The sequence below is a fragment of the Coregonus clupeaformis genome, chromosome 15 (assembly GCF_020615455.1).
Source record: "Coregonus clupeaformis isolate EN_2021a chromosome 15, ASM2061545v1, whole genome shotgun sequence".
NCBI classification, from domain to species: Eukaryota; Metazoa; Chordata; class Actinopteri; order Salmoniformes; family Salmonidae; genus Coregonus; species Coregonus clupeaformis.
Window position 1 is genome coordinate 7,440,865 of NC_059206.1, and position 20,461 is coordinate 7,461,325.

At 44.1% G+C, this 20,461-nt stretch overlaps 1 protein-coding gene across 1 annotated transcript in view; it reads right to left on the bottom strand.

Annotated features, from left to right (window-relative positions):
- Window positions 1-1,780: 1,780 nt before the first annotated feature.
- LOC121583100 (A disintegrin and metalloproteinase with thrombospondin motifs 19-like) overlaps window positions 1,781-20,461 on the bottom strand; it is a 143,809-nt gene continuing 125,128 nt past the window's right edge. Inside the window, exons 11-14 of the mRNA XM_045225348.1 lie at window positions 11,811-11,912; window positions 10,001-10,146; window positions 7,525-7,682; window positions 1,781-1,932 (exon numbers count right to left, since the gene is read on the bottom strand). Coding sequence (XP_045081283.1) covers window positions 1,781-1,932; window positions 7,525-7,682; window positions 10,001-10,146; window positions 11,811-11,912 — 558 coding nt within the window. The remainder of the gene's footprint in view (window positions 1,933-7,524; window positions 7,683-10,000; window positions 10,147-11,810; window positions 11,913-20,461) is intronic.

The following is a 20,461-nucleotide window of genomic DNA, read 5'->3' on the forward strand; positions in this document are numbered from 1 at the left end:
GGGATACTTGTTCTTGACCGTGACAATGTCATTCAACCCCGATAATCAATACACGGCGAAGAGAGCCATCCCTTCTTACCCACAAAGAAGAATCCTGTCCCCAGGGGTGATGACGAGGGACGAACGAGACACAGCAGCCTAGGACTCCTTGATGTAGGTCTCCCAACGCCTCACGTTCAGATCGGGAGATACTGTATAACCTTCCCTTGGGGTAGACAGCTCCAGGGACCAGGTTGATGGCACAATCATATAAGGGGGTCGGTGGGGGAGGGAGTGACAGAGCCTTCTGCTTACTGGAAAACTTTCCCCAAATCGTGATATGTCTCGGGAACCAGGGACAAATCTGGGGGTTTAGCCTCAATCACCTGACTGGGAACCGAATGGGGGCAGGGCAGTCTTGAGGACAGTTAGCATGACAATCAAAGGCCAACTGCGCTACCTTGCCCGTCACCCTCGAACGTGCGGTTGGTGATCCTTCAGCCAGGTATCCAAGACCAGAGGAAACATGGGAAGGCGGCAGAATGAAGAATGAAATCATCTCAGGAAGGATTCCCGCACCAACCGCATCTTAACCCGAAGTTCAGTCCTCCATCAGTGATACGTGCCAGACTACTGCCGTTCAGAGATGGTAGCTTCAATGGCTTCCGGCAATTGCTCCTTGGGAAAGCCCCAGCTGTTCCACCAACTGGGCATCTAGAAAGCTTCCATCGGCACCTGAATCGATAAAAGCGTTAATCGCGTAGCTCTGATTCCTGTTCATAAGTGGCGGTAGCCGGAAACGGGGTCTGACAGAGGTATTGAGAGAAGTGAAAACTGGCTCGCTAAGTCCTCCCAACTTTAGCGAGCCGCGCAGTTTGACGGCATCCCGACTGGATCCTGAGAAGCTGATCGCTTGGGACGGAACCCATTGCTTCTCCCTCCCCTTCGCTCTCGGACTCGATTATCCACCCGAATAGACAAAGCTACCAAGCTGTCCAGGTCTGCACTAGGGTCTCGGATAGAGATCAACTCATCCTTGAGCTGCTCCGACAGACCCTGGTAAAAGGCCGGCTGCAGGAGACTCCTCGTTCCACCCACTCTCCACAGCCAAAATGTCTTGAACTCGACATCACGAAGTCGCCACTTGCTCACAGTTCCCGTGGCGACGAAACAGGCGCCTAGCTGCGTCCCTCCCTCGGACGGAATGGTCGAAGAGCTTCTCTCATCTCGGCCGTGGAACCCCTGGTGTGCGAAGCCACTGCAGGGATCCTGTCGTTCGCAAACTGCTGAAGCCCACTCCAGCGCTCAAACCACGAGCAACTCAATCACAAAGGCTATCCCTGGAGCCTTGTCCGGCATAAGAGTAGGGCTGTAGATCGAGACACTAGTCCACACTGTATAAGGAAGGGAACGGCATCTTCCCAGCTCTCCCTCATATTTATCCAGGGGGAACCTTGGGCTCACGGATGGACACAGCTTCCAGAAGCGGCAGGCGAGATGGGTGAAACCCGTAGTGGATCCTCCCACCGGACACTTGCTGCGTTGTTCTGGACCTCCGTCAGACCGGTAGAAAGGTTCCGAACTGACAACGCGATCTCCTGTAGTACCGGGCTATGATGGCTCAACATCTTCTCCTGCTGGGAAGCATAGCATGGCGAACAGAGTCAGGTCCGCTGGGTTCATTACTGACGCCGGATCGTTCTGTCACGAGTTAACTAAGCCAGAACCCAGAAGCAGACCAGGATACGGTACATGTGAGATAAAGGTGAGTGTTTATTGTTAGAGTTCGAGGAAGCTGAGACTATCCAGGAAGCAGAGCGGGTGGCGTGGATGGGTTGTTGAGGGTGCGGTGGTTGGTCGGTACTGAGCTGGCAGCGCCCGTGACCATCAGGCAGAGGTTGGGTGTTGAAGGTTCGGGGTGAGAGATGTTCATGGCTAACGATCCGGCAGGAACTGGATGTTGAGCCAGAGCCGGAAGAAGGGTGATGATCAGGACCAGGTGTAGATTGCTGATGCAGGATCGGCAGGTGCGGAAAAAACCAGAGCGCTCCCGGAGCGTTCCCGAACCCTCGGGAAACTGGAGAATCTACGAGCAGGAACCCTAGTCACCAGACCCGACTTCCGACTTTCAGATGTGCATGCCGGGATCGTCACATCCCAGGTTGCGACTCAAGGGGCAATCTGACCAAGGATAGTGATGGAGTGCTGCATCAGATGACCTGGCCCACCACAACACCCGACCTCAACTTCCAATTGAGATGGTTTGGGATGAGTTGGACCGCAGAGTGAAGGAAAGCAGCCAGCAAGGGCTCAGCATATGCGGAACTCCTTCAAGACTCGTTGGAAAAGCATTCCTCATGAAGCTGGTTGGAGAATGCTAAGAGTGTGCAAAGCTGTCATCAAGGCAAAGGGTTGCTACTTGGGAAGAATCTAAAATCTATAATATATTTTGATTTGTTTATAACTTTTGGCCACCACATGATTCCATATGTGTTATTTTCATAGTTTTTTGATTGTCTTCACTATTATTCTACAATGTAGAAAATAGTAAAAAATAAAGAAAACCCTTGAATGAGTAGGTGTGTCCAAACTTTTAACTGGTACTCCATGTACACAGAAAACAAGTGTGCAATAAAAATCAAAAACCAAAGAACATAATTATTTTCGCAACGTCGAGGTGTGACAAGAGCTGCAGTTTGAATCCAAACATTTTCAACATGTATATCAATTAATTAACAGACATGTTGACCATTCCTGGCCCCCATGACTCACACTATTTTCTGATACAGAGGTAAAATATCTGCTATATGCTGATGATTTGTTATTCTATATACCAAACCAAAGGTCTTCAACAGTATCTTAATCTTCTAGAGCAACTTATGTGCCATAATTGGGCCCTGGCAGTACATTAAAGAAAACTAGAATCATGATTTTCAGAAAAACCTAGATGTCAGAAACACAAATATAAATATACCTTGAACAACACCATAATTGAATTACACAAAAAAATTACTCATACAGTGAGGGGTAAAAAAGTATTTGATCCTGCTGATTTTGTACGATTGCCCACGACAACAAGACATGATCAGTCTATCATTTTAATGGTAGGTTTATTTGAAAAAACAGTAGAGAGACAGAATAACAACAAAAAAAATCCAGAAAATGCATGTCAAAAATGTTATAGAAATTGATTTGCATTTAATGAGGGAAATAAGTATTTGACCCAAACTCTGCAAAATATGACTTAGTACTTGGTATGCAAAACCCTTGTTAGGCAATCACAGAGGTCAGATGTTTCTTGTAGTTGGCCACCAGGTTTGGCACACATCTCAGGAGGGATTTTGTCCACTCCTCTTTGAAGATCTTCTCAGAAGTCATTAAGGTTTCGAGGCTGATGTTTGGCAACTCAAACCTTCAGCTCCTCCACAGATATTCTATAGGATTAAGGTCACGCGGAGACTGGCTGAAGCCACCCAGGACCTTAATGTGCTTCTTCTTTGAGCCACTCCTTTGTTGCCTTGGCCGTGTTTTGGGTCATTGTCATGCCATGGAACATTCACGACCCATTTTCAATGCCCTGGCTGAGGGAAGGAGGTTCTCACCCAAGATTTGACGGTACATGGCCCAGTCCATCGCCCCTTTGATGCGGTGAAGTTGTCCTGTCCCCTTAGCAGAAAAACACCCCCTAAAGCATAATGTTTCCACCTCCATGTTTGACGTGGGGGATGGTGTTCTTGGGGTCATAGGCAGCATCTCCTCCTCCTTCAAACACGGCGGAAGTTGAGTTGATGGCAAAAGAGCTCTGATTTTGGTCTCATCTGACCACAACACTTTCACCCAGTTCTCCTCTGAATCATTCAGATGTTCATTGGCAAACTTCAGACGGGCCTGTATATGTGCTTTCTTTTGCAGGGGGGCCTTCTTGGGCGCTGCAGGGTTTCAGTCCTTCACGGCGTAGTGTGTTACCAATTGTTTTCTTGGTGACTATGGTCCCAGCTGCCTTGAGATCATTGACAAGATCCTCCTGTGTAGTTCTGGGCTGATTCCTTACTGTTCTCATTGCCACTCCACGAGGTGAGATCTTGCATGGAGCCCAGGCCGAGGGAGATTGACAGTTATTTTGTGTTTCTTCCATTTGCGAATAATCGCACCAACTGTTGTACACCTTCTCACCAAGCTGCTTGGCGATGGTCTTTGTAGCCCATTCCAGCCCTGTGTAGTCTACAATCTTGTCCCGACATCCTTGGAGAGCTCTTTTGGTCTTGTGTAATGTGGAGAGTTTGGAGTCTGATTGATTGATTGATTCTGTGGACAGGTGTCTTTATACAGGTAACAAACTGAGATTAGGAGCACTCTAGTGTGCTCCTAATCTCAGCTCGACTACCTGTAAAAGACACCGGGAGCCAGAAATCTTTCTGATTGAGAGGGTCAAATACTTGATTTCCCTCATTAAAATGCAAATCAATTTATAACATTTTTGACATGCGTTTTTCTGGATTTTTTGTTGTTATTCTGTCTCTCACTGTTCAAATGAACCTACCATTAAAATTATAGACTGGTCATGTCTTTGTCAGTGGGCAAACGTACAAAATCAGCAGGGGATCAAATACATTTTTCCCCTCCCCACTGTACCTTGGTCTGACCATATCTGCATCGGAAACTTTAATATGGCAGTGAATGCACTCAAAGAAAAAGCCTGTAGAGGATTGTATGCAATAATAATGAAATTATTCAAAATCAACATTCCAGTTAGAATTTGGTCCAAAATATTTGACAGCGTAATCCAGCCAATAGCTCTCTTTACTGAAGTGAGGTTTGGATTACGTAATAAACTGGACTTTAAAATGTGGGACAAAACTCAATTGAAGCCCTACATGCAGAATTAGTCGCGAATATTCTACAAGTCCAAAGAAATACACCAACTAATGCATGTAGTGTAGGATAGGCCGCTTTCCAGTGGTAATGAAAATACAGAAAAGATCCTTAACATTTTGGCTACATCTAAATTCAAGTCCAAATTCAAGAGCTGAGCCCAGAAACGAGCCCTCTCAGTCAGCTGGTGTTGGACCTAACCAACCAAGCTGACACCAGCACTGCTTCAAAAGAAAGATTTCAAATAAACAAAATCATGAACCAATCAAAGGACTCATATTTACAACATTGGAAAAACGAAACAAAATCCCAAAGCCGACTAAATTGCTATCTGTCCCTAAACAGAGAATATGAATTGGCTGATTATCTCTACTCTGTCAGAGGTACGAGAGCAGAGACAGATCCTTACCAAGTACAGGCTGAGTGACCACCATGGCAATAGAAACCCGGCAGACATAAAAGACATGGCACGCAAAGAGGAGCGTGTATGTGGTCACTGCACGACAGGGGAGGTAGAAACAGAGATGCACTTTCACCTTTACTGTGATAAATATTCCTCACCAAGAGATTCATTATACGTAGAAATTACTACATTTATTCAAAATTTTAACTTATTAAACCTAGAGGAAAAACAAAAAATACTAATGGGCGAAGGAGCAGGCTCCTCTTGCAGCCAAATATGTATTTGCGTGCCATAGTCTGAGGGACACTGAATAATAACATCTGCATAGTAAACAGTAACTTACTTATTATTAGTATTATTGTTATTACTATTATTATTATTATTATAATTATAATTATTATTACTACTATTATTATTATTGTTATTACTATTATTATTATTATTATTATTGTGATCATTATTCCAAATAGTAGTGGTACGGGTAGTAGGGGATGGTAATGATGGCAGTTTAATGATGGTGGTTTCGTAGTAGTGGTAGTAATGATGATGGTAGTTGTAGTACTGATGTAATGGTGAGTGGATGACAGTTAATTAGTTAAAAGTTAGTTATAGTTTCATTTTCCAAGTTTAGCCTTTTATATATTTATTATATTTCTACTGTTGACTGTTAACATTTTATTGTTGTTATTATTATTTGTATTATATATATTTTTTTGTGTATTATTATTTACTACCATTTTATATTATTATTCTTTATTCTTTATTATTTTATTACAATGTATATTGTATACATTGTTGCTTTGGAAATATTGACGCAATGTTTTTCATGCCAATAAAGCAGTTTGAATTTGAGAGAGAGAGAGAGAGAAGAGAGAGAGAGAGAGAGAGAGAGAGAGAGAGAGAGAGAGAGAGAGAGAGAGAGAGAGAGAGACAGATAGAGAGAGAGAGAGAGAGAGAGAGAGAGATAGAGAGAGAGAGAGAGAGAGAGAGAGACAGAGTAGAGAGAGAGAGAGAAGGAAAGAGAGAGAGAGAGAGAGAGAGAGAGAGCGAGAGAGAGAGAGAGAGAGACAGGAGAGAGAGAGAGAGAGAGAGAGAGAGAGAGAGAGAGAGAGAGAGAGAGAGAGAGAGAGAGAGAGAGAGAGAGAGAGAGAGAGAGAGAGAGAGAGAGAGAGAGAGAGAGGAAGAAAGAGAGAGAGAAATAAAGAGAGTGAGAGAGAAGGATAGATGAATAGGATGAAAGAGCGTTAGAGAGAGAAAAACAGAAAGTTGAAGAGAGAGAAATATAGATAGATAAGAAGAAAAGAAAGAAATAGTTAGGGAGAGAAGGGAGAGAGAAGGAGCGAGAAGGAGAGAAGGAGAGAGAAGGAGAAAAGAGAGAAGGAGAGAGAAGGAGAGGAGACCCTTGCCTGATGAAAGGAGCTTTGTGCTCCAGCAGGCAGAGCGTCGTGCAGTGATGTCATCCAGTGATGTCATCCAGTGATGTCATCCAGAGCAAGAGAGCCACCGGAGAGCCTGTTTGTCATTCTGCACAGAACCCAGCTTCACTTACTGTAGCCTGGGGTTAGCGTGCTAACATGGGCCTACACACACACACACACACAGGTATGGCACGGCACGCTCAAACAAACACAGACTGGTTTGGCTTACAAATTCCACCTCAACAGGCAAAATTAGACCAAGAAAGAGGCTTGAGCAAAGCAAGATATTAGAGTTTGAGAGTTAGTGTCTAAGAGGAGTTGGCCGGTTTAGAGAACTGCACTGCAGTAATTGGCGAATAGTGTACTGCTAAAACTTTTTTTTTTTTTTTTTACTTCAACTAAACACAGTCTCAAATAGCTGCCTGTCCCTTTTAGTAGACGGGCATCGGCACACTTTTCAGCAAATAAACGCCTGTTTCAAATAAACGCCGGGTGTGAACTCAGTGAGTACCGTATGGGCAAAATAAGATAAAAGGGAGAGAGCAACATCATTACCGCCGAATGAGACATGAGTGCTGAACTACGGGGATGCAAGGCTGATGGCGCAACGAGGCGCAACGAGGCGAACGAGGCGAAGGCGCAACGAGCGCAACGGTAGGCGAAGGCACAATGATAGGGCTACCCAGGACAACGAGGGCAACGAGGCAACAACGCAGGCACAACGAGGGCGCTCAACGAGGCGAGAAAATGAAATGCGAAATCGGGGTGTATGATAGGCAGCCTGGTCTTTGCAAGTCTGATCTGTGCTGGATTAATATTTTATTTTATACAGTCTATGATCTAGATATTTACCATCATCCATGACGGAGTGCCAGTGTAGAGAGGGGCGATTGAAGTGTCCCCTGGCACTGTTGGGTCTCCTGAAGCTGGGGGATCCCGCAACAGGGCAGGGTGGGCTCTCACACATCCTGTACTGCATCCTGGAGCCGACACAGTCCCGGCTTTTCCCACTGGTCCCACAGAGACAATACAAAACAAAATGCTATGGAATGAAGGTCAAGATCAATGATGTAAAGCATAGCGGTTGAGAGCGTTCGCCAGTAACTGAAAGGTCGCTGGTTCGAATCTGCCGACAAGGTGAAAAATCTGTCCATTACTTTTCTACACATTTTGTTATGTTACAGCCTTATTCTAAAATTAATAAAATTGTTTTTTCCCATCATCAATCTACACACAATACCCCCATAACGACAAAGCAAAAACAGGTTTTTAGAAATGGTAGTGCTAATTTATTAAAAATTAAAAACAGAAATATCACATTTACATAAGTATTCAGATCCTTACTTAGTACTTTGTTGAAGCACCGGCAGCGATTACAGCCTTGAGACTTCTTGGTTATGACTCTACAAGCTTGGCACACCTGTATTTGGGAGTTTCTGCCATACTTCTCTGCAGATCCTCTCAAGCTCTGTCAGGTTGGATGGGGAGCGTTTCTGCACAGCTCATTTTCAGGTCTCTCAGAGATGTTCGATCGGGTTCAAGTCCGGGCTCTGGCTGGTCCACTCAAGGACATTCAGGAGACTTGTCCCGAATACACTCCTGCGTTGTCTTGGCTGTGTGCTAAGGGTCGTTTGTACTGTTGGAAGGTGAACCTTCGCCCCAGTCTGAGGTCGTGAGTTCTCTGGAGCAGGTTTTCATCAAGGATTGTGCAGTACTTTGCTCCATTCATCTTTCCTTGATCCTGACTAGTCTCACAGTCCATGCCGCTGAAGAAAATCCCCACAGCATGATGCTGCCACCACCATGCTTCAACGTAGGGATGGTGCCAGGTTTTCTCCAGACGTGACGTTTGGCATTCAGGCCAAAGAGTTAAATCTTGGTTTCATCAGACCAGAGAATGGTCTGAGAGTCTTTAGGTGCCTTTTGGCAACTCCAAGTGGGCTGTCATGTGCCTTTTACTGAGGAGTCTGGCCACTCTACCATAAAGCCCTGATTAGTGGAGTGATGCAGAGATGGTTGTCCTTCTGGAAGGTTCTCCCATCTCCACAGAGGAACTCCTAGAGCTCTGTCAGAGTGACCAACAGGTCCTGTAGCTCTTCTCAAAGAGACAGTCGTTTCTAATGTCAAGTACCTGTAGCTCTACTCAAAGAGACAGTCATTACAGTTTAAAGTACCTGGGACTCTACTCAAAGAGACAGTCATTACAGTGTAAAGTACCTGGGACTCTACTCAAAGAGACAGTCATTACAGTGTACAGTACCTGGGACTCTACTCAAAGAGACAGTCAATACAGTGTAAAGTACCTGTGACTCTCCTCAAAGAGACAGTCGTTACAGTTAAAGTACCTCGGACTCTACTCAAAGAGTCAGTCGTTACAGTGTAAAGTACCTGGGACTCTACTCAAAGAGACAGTCATTACAGTTTAAAGTACCTGGGACTCTACTCAAAGAGACAGTTGTTACTGTGTAAAGTACTTGGGACTCTACTCAAAGAGACAGTCGTTGCAGTGTAAAGTACCTGGGACTCTATTCAAAGAGACAGTCATTACAGTGTAAAGTACTTGGGACTCTACTCAAAGAGACAGTCGTTACAGTGTAAAGTACTTGGGACTCACTCAAAGAGACAGTCGTTACAGTGTACAGTACCTGGGACTCTACTCAAAGAGACAGTCAATACAGTGTAAAGTACCTGTGACTCTCCTCAAAGAGACAGTCGTTACAGTTAAAGTACCCTCGACTCTACCAAAGAGTCAGTCGTTACAGTGTAGTACCTGGGACTCTACTCAAAGAGACAGTCATTACAGTTTAAAGTACCTGGGACTCTACTCAAAGAGACAGTTGTTACTGTGCAAAAGTACTTGGGACTCTACTCAAAGAGACAGTCGTTGCAGTGTAAAGTACCTGGGACTCTATTCAAAGAGACAGTCATTACAGTGTAAAAGTACTTGGGACTCTACTCAAAGAGACAGTCGTTACAGTGTAAAGTACTTGGGACTCTACTCAAAGAGACAGTCGTTACAGTGTACAGTACCTGGGACTCTACTCAAAGAGACAGTCAATACAGTGTAAAGTACCTGTGACTCTCCTCAAAGAGACAGTCGTTACAGTTAAAGTACTCGGACTCTACTCAAAGAGTCAGTCGTTACAGTGTAAAGTACCTGGGACTCTACTCAAAGAGACAGTCGTTACAGTGTAAAGTACCTGGGACTCTACTCAAAGAGACAGTCGTTACAGTGTAAAGTACCTGGGACTCTACTCAAAGAGACAGTCGTTACAGTGTAAAGTACCTGGGACTCTACTCAAAGAGACAGTCGTTACATATAAAGTACCTGGGACTCTCACACTTGCGCTGGCGTCCACTGATGCCCGTGCTGCAGGTTGGACTGCAGGCTCCCCCAGGACCCCAGGTGCTCCACTCCCCCATGGCTGGCTCCACTGGCACCACTCGGCTCACACACTCCCCAGCACGACACCACTGCATGAGGACATCACACACACGCAAACGCACATGCACGCACACACAAACACGTGCACGACACACACACACACACACACAGACACACACATGCACACACACAGACACACACACTTGAACACTTGACACAGTATCCAAAACCTACAACCCTGTCATCAAACCCCACGACTGAACACCTGAACACAACAGTAATACAAAAACAACGCTGCGCTCACAGTGTAACCCGTTAAACTTGGCCTTGGACGTTGACCTGCTGCTGATTGTGTTGCCGCTGATGTGTTGAGCTATGTAAACAGAGGATTCAGGGTCTGATTGAACTCTGGGGTGTGCTCATCATCATTATTGACACTTCTGTCAACTTTTTCACTGATACAACCCACCCATTCCAAGATACCTGAAATAGTTCAAGCACTGCACTAGAAGTGGAGTCGCACTATTTAACGCGTCCTCTCCGCTCTGATGACATGTAACATTCTCCAGAGTTCACCTGCCTTATTCAAAGCCCCCCCCGGCCCCCCCCCCAAACAAAAATGTTTCCCAACGTACACATTGGTGATCAATGAAAGCATATTTCTACAAGAGACTGCACTTGAATTTCTACATGGGCTGTTACAGATTATAAATGGTGCATCTAAGGACAAAGTCTCAATAGACTTCCCTTCTGCACTTCACTACTCTTAACACCTAATACTCAACCGTGGCGAACAGACAACATAACAACATACAACATGCTCCTGGTGACGTTACTAGCAGGGTTTACGGTGGTTTGGGCTCGCGCGGTGCTCTGCATCGTGTTGGCTGTCGGCGTGGATACACAAAGGGACAGGGAGACGGTCTGAAGCGGGGCCAGGGGTTTGCCTTGAGCAGCCACAGCTGGGCCCACAGGCTGTTTCTCATCTCCCTGTTTTATAATATCTCTCAGAGAGGATGGCTCTCTCTCTCTCTCTCTCTCTCTCTCTCCTCTCTCTCTCTCTCTCTCTCTCTCTCTCTCTCTCTCTCTCTCTCTCTCTCTCTCTCTCTCTCTCTCTCTCTTCCTCTCTCTCTCTCTCTCGCTTTCCCTCTCTCTCTCTCCTCTCTCTCTCCCTCACTCAGCTCTCTTTCTCTTTGCAGCAACGGCTCCTTGCTTGGGCTCGTGTGGAAAATATGATTTCATATTTGTGAGGCTGGTATTGAGGGACAATTTGGTAGTGACCTGTATCCTGTTGATTTTAATGTGATGAATTAATAAAGACATCGGCTGCGTCCCAAATAGCACCCTATTCTCTAGATAGTGCACTACTTTTGAACAGGTCCCATAAGGCTCTGGTCAAATTATAGTGCACTTACAGAAGGGATATAAGAGTAATTTGGGATGCAGACATGTAGATAGAAAGGGTGCAACAGAGTCTACCCTGAAAAATAATAGAATGCATTTTTTTGTCTGAAAAGCTGTGTGCTGTAATTATGAAGTTACGTAGTTTCAAAAGGACAAAAACGTCTCAAATAGCACCCTATATAAAGGTAGTGCACTATATAAGTAGTGCCATTTGGGATGCACATTTAGTTTTGATAATAAAACTTGAATGAAGTCATGTGAAAAAGAGCAGTGTCCACAAATGACAGTCCTCAACATGTTCTACAGAGCCATGTACTGTATCTTAATAAATGGCTGTGGTTCTACCCACCTTTCCAATGTCACATTCGGTGCCATCCATGGGTGGGTCCAGTTTGGTTTTACAGTCCTTCTCTCCATCTACCCGGCACCACAGCCCTGAACACATCACATACTGAAACACACACGCACGTAAAAGCACGCACACACACAAACACCCACACACACACACACACACACACACACACACACACACACACCACACAAATAAAGTTGATTGACATTCATTTTTATGATGCTGTCTATGTTTATTTACTTGAATCACTGTTCTATTTTTTTTTGTATGTGGTCTATGAAGGACACACCGTATCAAAACAGTTTTCACGGAAAATGGAAATAGGTGTTCTTATTGGAAAAATGACAAAATAAAAATAAAAATGAATATCAGTCTTGGCACTGACTACTACTCCCCACAATGATGTCCATTCCATCAAATCAAATCAAATCAAATCAAATCAAATCAAATTTTATTGGTCACATGCGCCGAATACAACAGGTGCAGACATTACAGTGAAATGCTTACTTACAGCCCTTAACCAACAGTGCATTTATTTTAAACAAAAAAGTAAAAATAAAACAACAACAAAAAAGTGTTGAGAAAAAAGAGCAGAAGTAAAATAACATTTACATTTTACATTTACATTTTAGTCATTTAGCAGACGCTCTTATCCAGAGCGACTTACAGATAGCACATACATTATTTTATCGAACCCACAACCCTGGCGTTGCAAATGCCATGCTCTACCAACTGAGCTACATCCCCTGCCGGCCATTCCCCTCCCCTACCCTGGACGACGCTAGGCCAATTGTGCGCGCCCCATGGGTCTCCCGGTTGCGGCCGCGGCTACGACAGAGCCTGGATTCGAACCAGGATCTCTAGTGGCACAGCTAGCACTGCGATGCAGTGCCTTAGACCACTGCGCCACTCGGGAGGTATATAAAGTGACAGTAGGGAGGCTATATATACAGGGGGGTACCGTTGCAGAGTCAATGTGTGTGTTGTTATCAACCTCTGTGCTTTAGGTTTCAGACCCCTACTAAACTTAATGTCACCCGATCTCTCTCCTGAACAGATTCTGTTTGTAAACCGAAGAATCTGTCTCTACAGGGATGGAATGCGTAGGGATAATGATCAAACAGTAGTTCCGGTGTTTGGGTTTTCATCACTGATTATTTGGATTTATCAGGATTGGGGGCGAAGGTCACAGATTATTTTGATTTGTCAGGATTGGGCGAAGGTCACAGATTATTTGGATTTATAAGGATTGGGTAAAGTCACAGATTATTTTGATGTATCAGGGTTGGGCGATGGTCACAGATTATTTGGATGTATCAGGATATGGGGCGATGGTCACAGATTATTTGGATGTATCAGGATTGGGCGAAGGTGGTGCTTAATATTCGACTGCTTTGCGCGTGTAGTGAAATTGGCAGAAGGGGGGGCCTTAGGCTGAGAGTTTCCTTTTGCAAGGGTGGATTCTTCACAAACCGGAACTCTAACACATTTGAACCCAGAACTAAATCATGCAGATGAACTAATTACACAAGATATTAGTTCTGGGTTAACCGAGATTAACACACTGTAAATCTATCAATGAAATGCTATTTGTATTGAGGGTTTGCAAGGTTGCTATAGAAAACCAATCATCAAGGAATACTATTTTGAAGCATGTCTTTCACCTAAGCCCCTACATCTGCCCCAATACATTTTGAAGCATGTCTTTCACCTAAGCCCATACATCTGCCCCAATACATTTTGAAGCATGTCTTTCACCTAAGCCCCTACATCTGCCCCAATACATTTTGGAAGCATCTCTTTCACCTAAGCCCCTACATCTGCCCCAATACATTTTGAAGCATGTCTTTCACCTAAGCCCATACATCTGCCCCAATACATTTTTGAAGCATGTCTTTCACCTAAGCCCCCTACATCTGCCGCAATACATGTTGAAGCATGTCTTTCACCTAAGTCCCTACATATGCCCCAATACATTTTGAAGCATGTCTTTCACCTAAGCCCATACATCTGCCCCATTACATTTTGAAGCATGTCTTTCACCTAAGCCCATACATCTGCCCTAATACATTTTGAAGCATGTCTTTCACCTAAGCCCATACATCTGCCCAAATACATTTCGAAGCATGTCTTTCACCTAAGACCCTATATCTGCCCCAATACATTTTGAAGCATGTCTTTCACCTAAGCCCCTACATCTGCCCCAATACATTTTGAAACATGTCTTTCACCTAAGCCCCTACATCTGCCCCATTAAATTTTGAAGCATGTCTTTCACCTAAGCCCTACATCTGCTCAATACATTTTGAAGCATGTCTTTCACCTAAGCCCCTACATCTGCCCCAATACATTTTGGAAGCATGTCTTTCACCTAAGCCCCCTACATCTGCCCCAATACATTTTGAAGTATGTCTTTCACCTAAGCCCATACATCTGCCCCAATACATTTTGAAGCATGTCTTTCACCTAAGCCCTACATCTGCCCCAATACATTTTGAAGCATGTCTTTCACCTAAGCTCCCTACATCTGCCCCAATACATTTTGAAGCATGTCTTTCACCTAAGCCCCTACATCTGCCCCTAATACATTTTGAAGCATGTCTTTCACCTAAGCCCATACATCTGCCCCAATACATTTTGAAGCATGTCTTTCACCTAAGCCCCTACATCTGCCCCAATACATTTTGAAGTATGTCTTTCACCTAAGCCCCCTACATCTGCCCCAATACATTTTGAAGCATGTCTTTCACCTAAGTTCCCTACATCTGCCCCAATACATTTTGAAGCATGTCTTTCACCTAAGTCCCTACATATGCCCCAATACATTTTGAAGCATGTCTTTCACCTAAGCCATACATCTGCCCCATTACATTTTGAAGCATGTCTTTCACCTAAGCCCATACATCTGCCACAATACATTTTGAAGCATGTCTTTCACCTAAGCCCATACATCTGCCCAAATACATTTTGAAGCATGTCTTTCACCTAAGACCCTACATCTGCCCCAATACATTTTGAAGTATGTCTTTCACCTAAGTCCCTACATCTGCCCCAATACATTTTTGAAGCATGTCTTTCACCTAAGCCCCTACATCTGCCCCAATACATTTTGAAGCATGTCTTTCACCTAAGCCCCCTACATCTGCCCCAATACATTTTTGAAGCATGTCTTTCACCTAAGCCCCTACATCTGCCCCATTACATTTTGAAGCATGTCTTTCACCTAAGTCTCTACATCTGCCCCAATACATTTTGAAGCATGTCTTTCACCTAAGCCCCTACATATGCCCAATACATTTTGAAGCATGTCTTTCACCTAAGCCCATACATCTGCCCCAATACATTTTGAAGCATGTCTTTCACCTAAGCCCATTCATCTGCCCCAATACATTTTGAAGCATGTCTTTCACCTAAGCCCCTACATCTGCCCCATTACATTTTTGAAGCATGTCTTTCACCTAAGCCCCTACATCTGCCCCAATACATTTTGAAGCATGTCTTTCACCTAAGCCCCTACATCTGCCCCAATACATTTTGAAGCATGTCTTTCACCTAAGCCCCTACATCTGCCCCAATACATTTTGAAGCATGTCTTTCACCTAAGCCCATACATCTGCCCCAATACATTTTGAAGCATGTCTTTCACCTAAGCCCCTACATCTGCCCCAATACATTTTGAAGCATGTCTTTCACCTAAGCCCCTACATCTGCCCCAATACATTTTGAAGCATGTCTTTCACCTAAGCCCCTACATCTGCCCCAATACATTTTGAAGCATGTCTTTCACCTAAGCCCATACATCTGCCCCAATACATTTTGAAGCATGTCTTTCACCTAAGCCCCTACATCTGCCCTAATACATTTTGAAGTATGTCTTTCACCTAAGCCCCTACATCTGCCCCAATACATTTTGAAGCATGTCTTTCACCTAAGCCCCTACATCTGCCCCAATACATTTTGAAGCATGTCTTTCACCTAAGTCCCTACATATGCCCCAATACATTTTGAAGCATGTCTTTCACCTAAGCCCATACATCTGCCCCATTACATTTTGAAGCATGTCTTTCACCTAAGCCCATACATCTGCCACAATACATTTTGAAGCATGTCTTTCACCTAAGCCCCACATCTGCCCAAATACATTTTGAAGCATGTCTTTCACCTAAGACCCTACATCTGCCCCTAATACATTTTTGAAGTATGTCTTTCACCTAAGTCCCTACATCTGCCCCAATACATTTTGAAGCATGTCTTTCACCTAAGCCCCTACATCTGCCCCAATACATTTTTGAGCATGTTTTTCACCTAAGTCCCTACATCTGCCCCAATACATTTTGAAGCATGTCTTTCACCTAAGCCCCTACATCTGCCCCATTACATTTTGAAGCATGTCTTTCACCTAAGCCCCTACATCTGCCTAATACATTTTGAAGCATGTCTTTCACGTAAGCCCATACATCTGCCCCTATACATTTTGAAGCATGTCTTTCACCTAAGCCCATACATCTGCCCCAATACATTTTGAAGCATGTCTTTCACCTAAGCCCCTACATCTGCCCGGGCAATACATTTTGAAGCATCTCTTTCACCTAAGCCCCTACATCTGCCCCAATACATTTTGAAGCATGTCTTTCACCTAAGCCCATACATCTGCCCCAATACATTTTGAAGCATCTCTTTCACCTAAGCCCCTACATCTGCCCCAATACATTTTGAAGCATGTCTTTCACCTAAGCCCATACATCTGCCCCAATACATTTTGAAGCATGTCTTTCACCTAAGCCCCTACATCTGCCGCAATACATGTTGAAGCATGTCTTTCACCTAAGTCCCTACATATGCCCCAATACATTTTGAAGTATGTCTTTCACCTAAGCCCATACATCTGCCCCATTACATTTTGAAGCATGTCTTTCACCTAAGCCCATACATCTGCCCCAATACATTTTTGAAGCATGTCTTTCACCTAAGCCCATACATCTGCCCAAATACATTTTGAAGCATGTCTTTCACCTAAGACCCTACATCTGCCCCAATACATTTTGAAGCATGTCTTTCACCTAAGCCCCTACATCTGCCCCAATACATTTTGAAACATGTCTTTCACCTAAGCCCTATATCTGCCCCATTAAATTTTTGAAGCATGTCTTTCACCTAAGCCCCTACATCTGCCCCAATACATTTTGAAGCATGTCTTTCACCTAAGCCCCTACATCTGCCCCAATACATTTTGAAGCATGTCTTTCACCTAAGCCCCTACATCTGCCCCAATACATTTTGAAGCATGTCTTTCACCTAAGCCCCATACATCTGCCCCAATACATTTTGAAGCATGTCTTTCACCTAAGCCCCTACATCTGCCCCAATACATTTTGAAGCATGTCTTTCACCTAAGCCCCTACATCTGCCCCAATACATTTTGAAGCATGTCTTTCACCTAAGCCCCTACATCTGCCCCAATACATTTTGAAGCATGTCTTTCACCTAAGCCCATACATCTGCTCCAATACATTTTTGAAGCATGTCTTTCACCTAAGCCCCTACATCTGCCCCAATACATTTTGAAGTATGTCTTTCACCTAAGCCCCTACATCTGCCCCAATACATTTTGAAGCATGTCTTTCACCTAAGCCCCTACATCTGCCCCAATACATTTTGAAGCATGTCTTTCACCTAAGTCCCTACATATGCCCCAATACATTTTGAAGCATGTCTTTCACCTAAGCCCATACATCTGCCCCATTACATTTTGAAGCATGTCTTTCACCTAAGCCCATACATCTGCCACAATACATTTTGAAGCATGTCTTTCACCTAAGCCCATACATCTGCCCAAATACATTTTGAAGCATGTCTTTCACCTAAGACCCTACATCTGCCCCAATACATTTTGAAGTATGTCTTTCACCTAAGTCCCTACATCTGCCCCAATACATTTTGAAGCATGTCTTTCACCTAAGCCCTACATCTGCCCCCAATACATTTTGAAGCATGTCTTTCACCTAAGCCCCTACATCTGCCCCAATACATTTTGAAGCATGTCTTTCACCTAAGCCCCTACATCTGCCCCATTACATTTTGAAGCATGTCTTTCACCTAAGCCTCTACATCTGCCCCAATACATTTTGAAGCATGTCTTTCACCTAAGCCCCTACATATGCCCCAATACATTTTGAAGCATGTCTTTCACCTAAGCCCATACATCTGCCCCAATACATTTTGAAGCATGTCTTTCACCTAAGCCCATTCATCTGCCCCAATACATTTTGAAGCATGTCTTTCACCTAAGCCCCTACATCTGCCCCAATACATTTTGAAGCATGTCTTTCACGTAAGCCCATACATCTGCCCCTATACATTTTGGAAGCATGTCTTTCACCTAAGCCCATACATCTGCCCCAATACATTTTGAAGCATGTCTTTCACCTAAGCCCCTACATCTGCCCCAATACATTTTGAAGCATCTCTTTCACCTAAGCTCCCTACATCTGCCCCAATACATTTTGAAGCATGTCTTTCACCTAAGCCCATACATCTGCCCCAATACATTTTGAAGCATGTCTTTCACCTAAGCCCCTACATCTGCCGCAATACATGTTGAAGCATGTCTTTCACCTAAGTCCCTACATATGCCCCAATACATTTTGAAGCATGTCTTTCACCTAAGCCCATACATCTGCCCCATTACATTTTGAAGCATGTCTTTCACCTAAGCCCATACATCTGCCCCAATACATTTTGAAGCATGTCTTTCACCTAAGCCCATACATCTGCCCAAATACATTTCGAAGCATGTCTTTCACCTAAGACCCTATATCTGCCCCAATACATTTTGAAGCATGTCTTTCACCTAAGCCCCTACATCTGCCCCAATACATTTTGAAACATGTCTTTCACCTAAGCCCCTACATCTGCCCCATTAAATTTTGAAGCATGTCTTTCACCTAAGCCCCTACATCTGCTCCAATACATTTTGAAGCATGTCTTTCACCTAAGCCCCTACATCTGCCCCAATACATTTTGAAGCATGTCTTTCACCTAAGCCCCTACATCTGCCCCAATACATTTTGAAGCATGTCTTTCACCTAAGCCCATACATCTGCCCCAATACATTTTGAAGCATGTCTTTCACCTAAGCCCCTACATCTGCCCCAATACATTTTGAAGCATGTCTTTCACCTAAGCCCCTACATCTGCCCCAATACATTTTGAAGCATGTCTTTCACCTAAGCCCCCTACATCTGCCCCAATACATTTTGAAGCATGTCTTTCACCTAAGCCCATACATCTGCCCCCAATACATTTTGAAGCATGTCTTTCACCTAAGCCCCTACATCTGCCCCAATACATTTTGAAGTATGTCTTTCACCTAAGCCCCTACATCTGCCCCAATACATTTTGAAGCATGTCTTTCACCTAAGCCCCCTACATCTGCCCCAATACATTTTGAAGCATGTCTTTCACCTAAGTCCCTACATATGCCCCAATACATTTTGAAGCATGTCTTTCACCTAAGCCCATACATCTGTCCCCATTACATTTTTGAAGCATGTCTTTCACCTAAGCCCATACATCTGCCACAATACATTTTGAAGCATGTCTTTCACCTAAGCCCATACATCTGCCCAAATACATTTTGAAGCATGTCTTTCACCTAAGACCCTACATCTGCCCCAATACATTTTTGAAGTATGTCTTTCACCTAAGTCCCTACATCTGCCCCAATACATTTTGAAGCATGTCTTTCACCTAAGCCCCTACATCTGCCCCAATACATTTTGAAGCATGTCTTTCACCTAAGCCCCTACATCTGCCCCAATACATTTTGAAGCATGTCTTTCACCTAAGCCCCTACATCTGCCCCATTACATTTTGAAGCATGTCTTTCACCTAAGCCTCTACATCTGCCCCAATACATTTTGAAGCATGTCTTTCACCTAAGCCCCTACATATGCCCCAATACATTTTGAAGCATGTCTTTCACCTAAGCCCATACATCTGCCCCAATACATTTTGAAGCATGTCTTTCACCTAAGCCCATTCATCTGCCCCAATACATTTTGAAGCATGTCTTTCACCTAAGCCCCTACATCTGCCCCATTACATTTTGAAGCATGTCTTTCACCTAAGCCCCTACATCTGCCCCAATACATTTTGAAGCATGTCTTTCACCTAAGCCCCTACATCTGCCCCAATACATTTTGAAGCATGTCTTTCACCTAAGCCCCTACATCTGCCCCAATACATTTTGAAGCATGTCTTTCACCTAAGCCCATACATCTGCCCCAATACATTTTGAAGCATGTCTTTCACCTAAGCCCCTACATCTGCCCCAATACATTTTGAAGCATGTCTTTCACCTAAGCCCCTACATCTGCCCCAATACATTTTGAAGCATGTCTTTCACCTAAGCCCCTACATCTGCCCCAATACATTTTGAAGCATGTCTTTCACCTAAGCCCATACATCTGCCCCAATACATTTTGAAGCATGTCTTTCACCTAAGCCCCTACATCTGCCCCAATACATTTTGAAGTATGTCTTTCACCTAAGCCCCTACATCTGCCCCAATACATTTTGAAGCATGTCTTTCACCTAAGCCCCTACATCTGCCCCAATACATTTTGAAGCATGTCTTTCACCTAAGT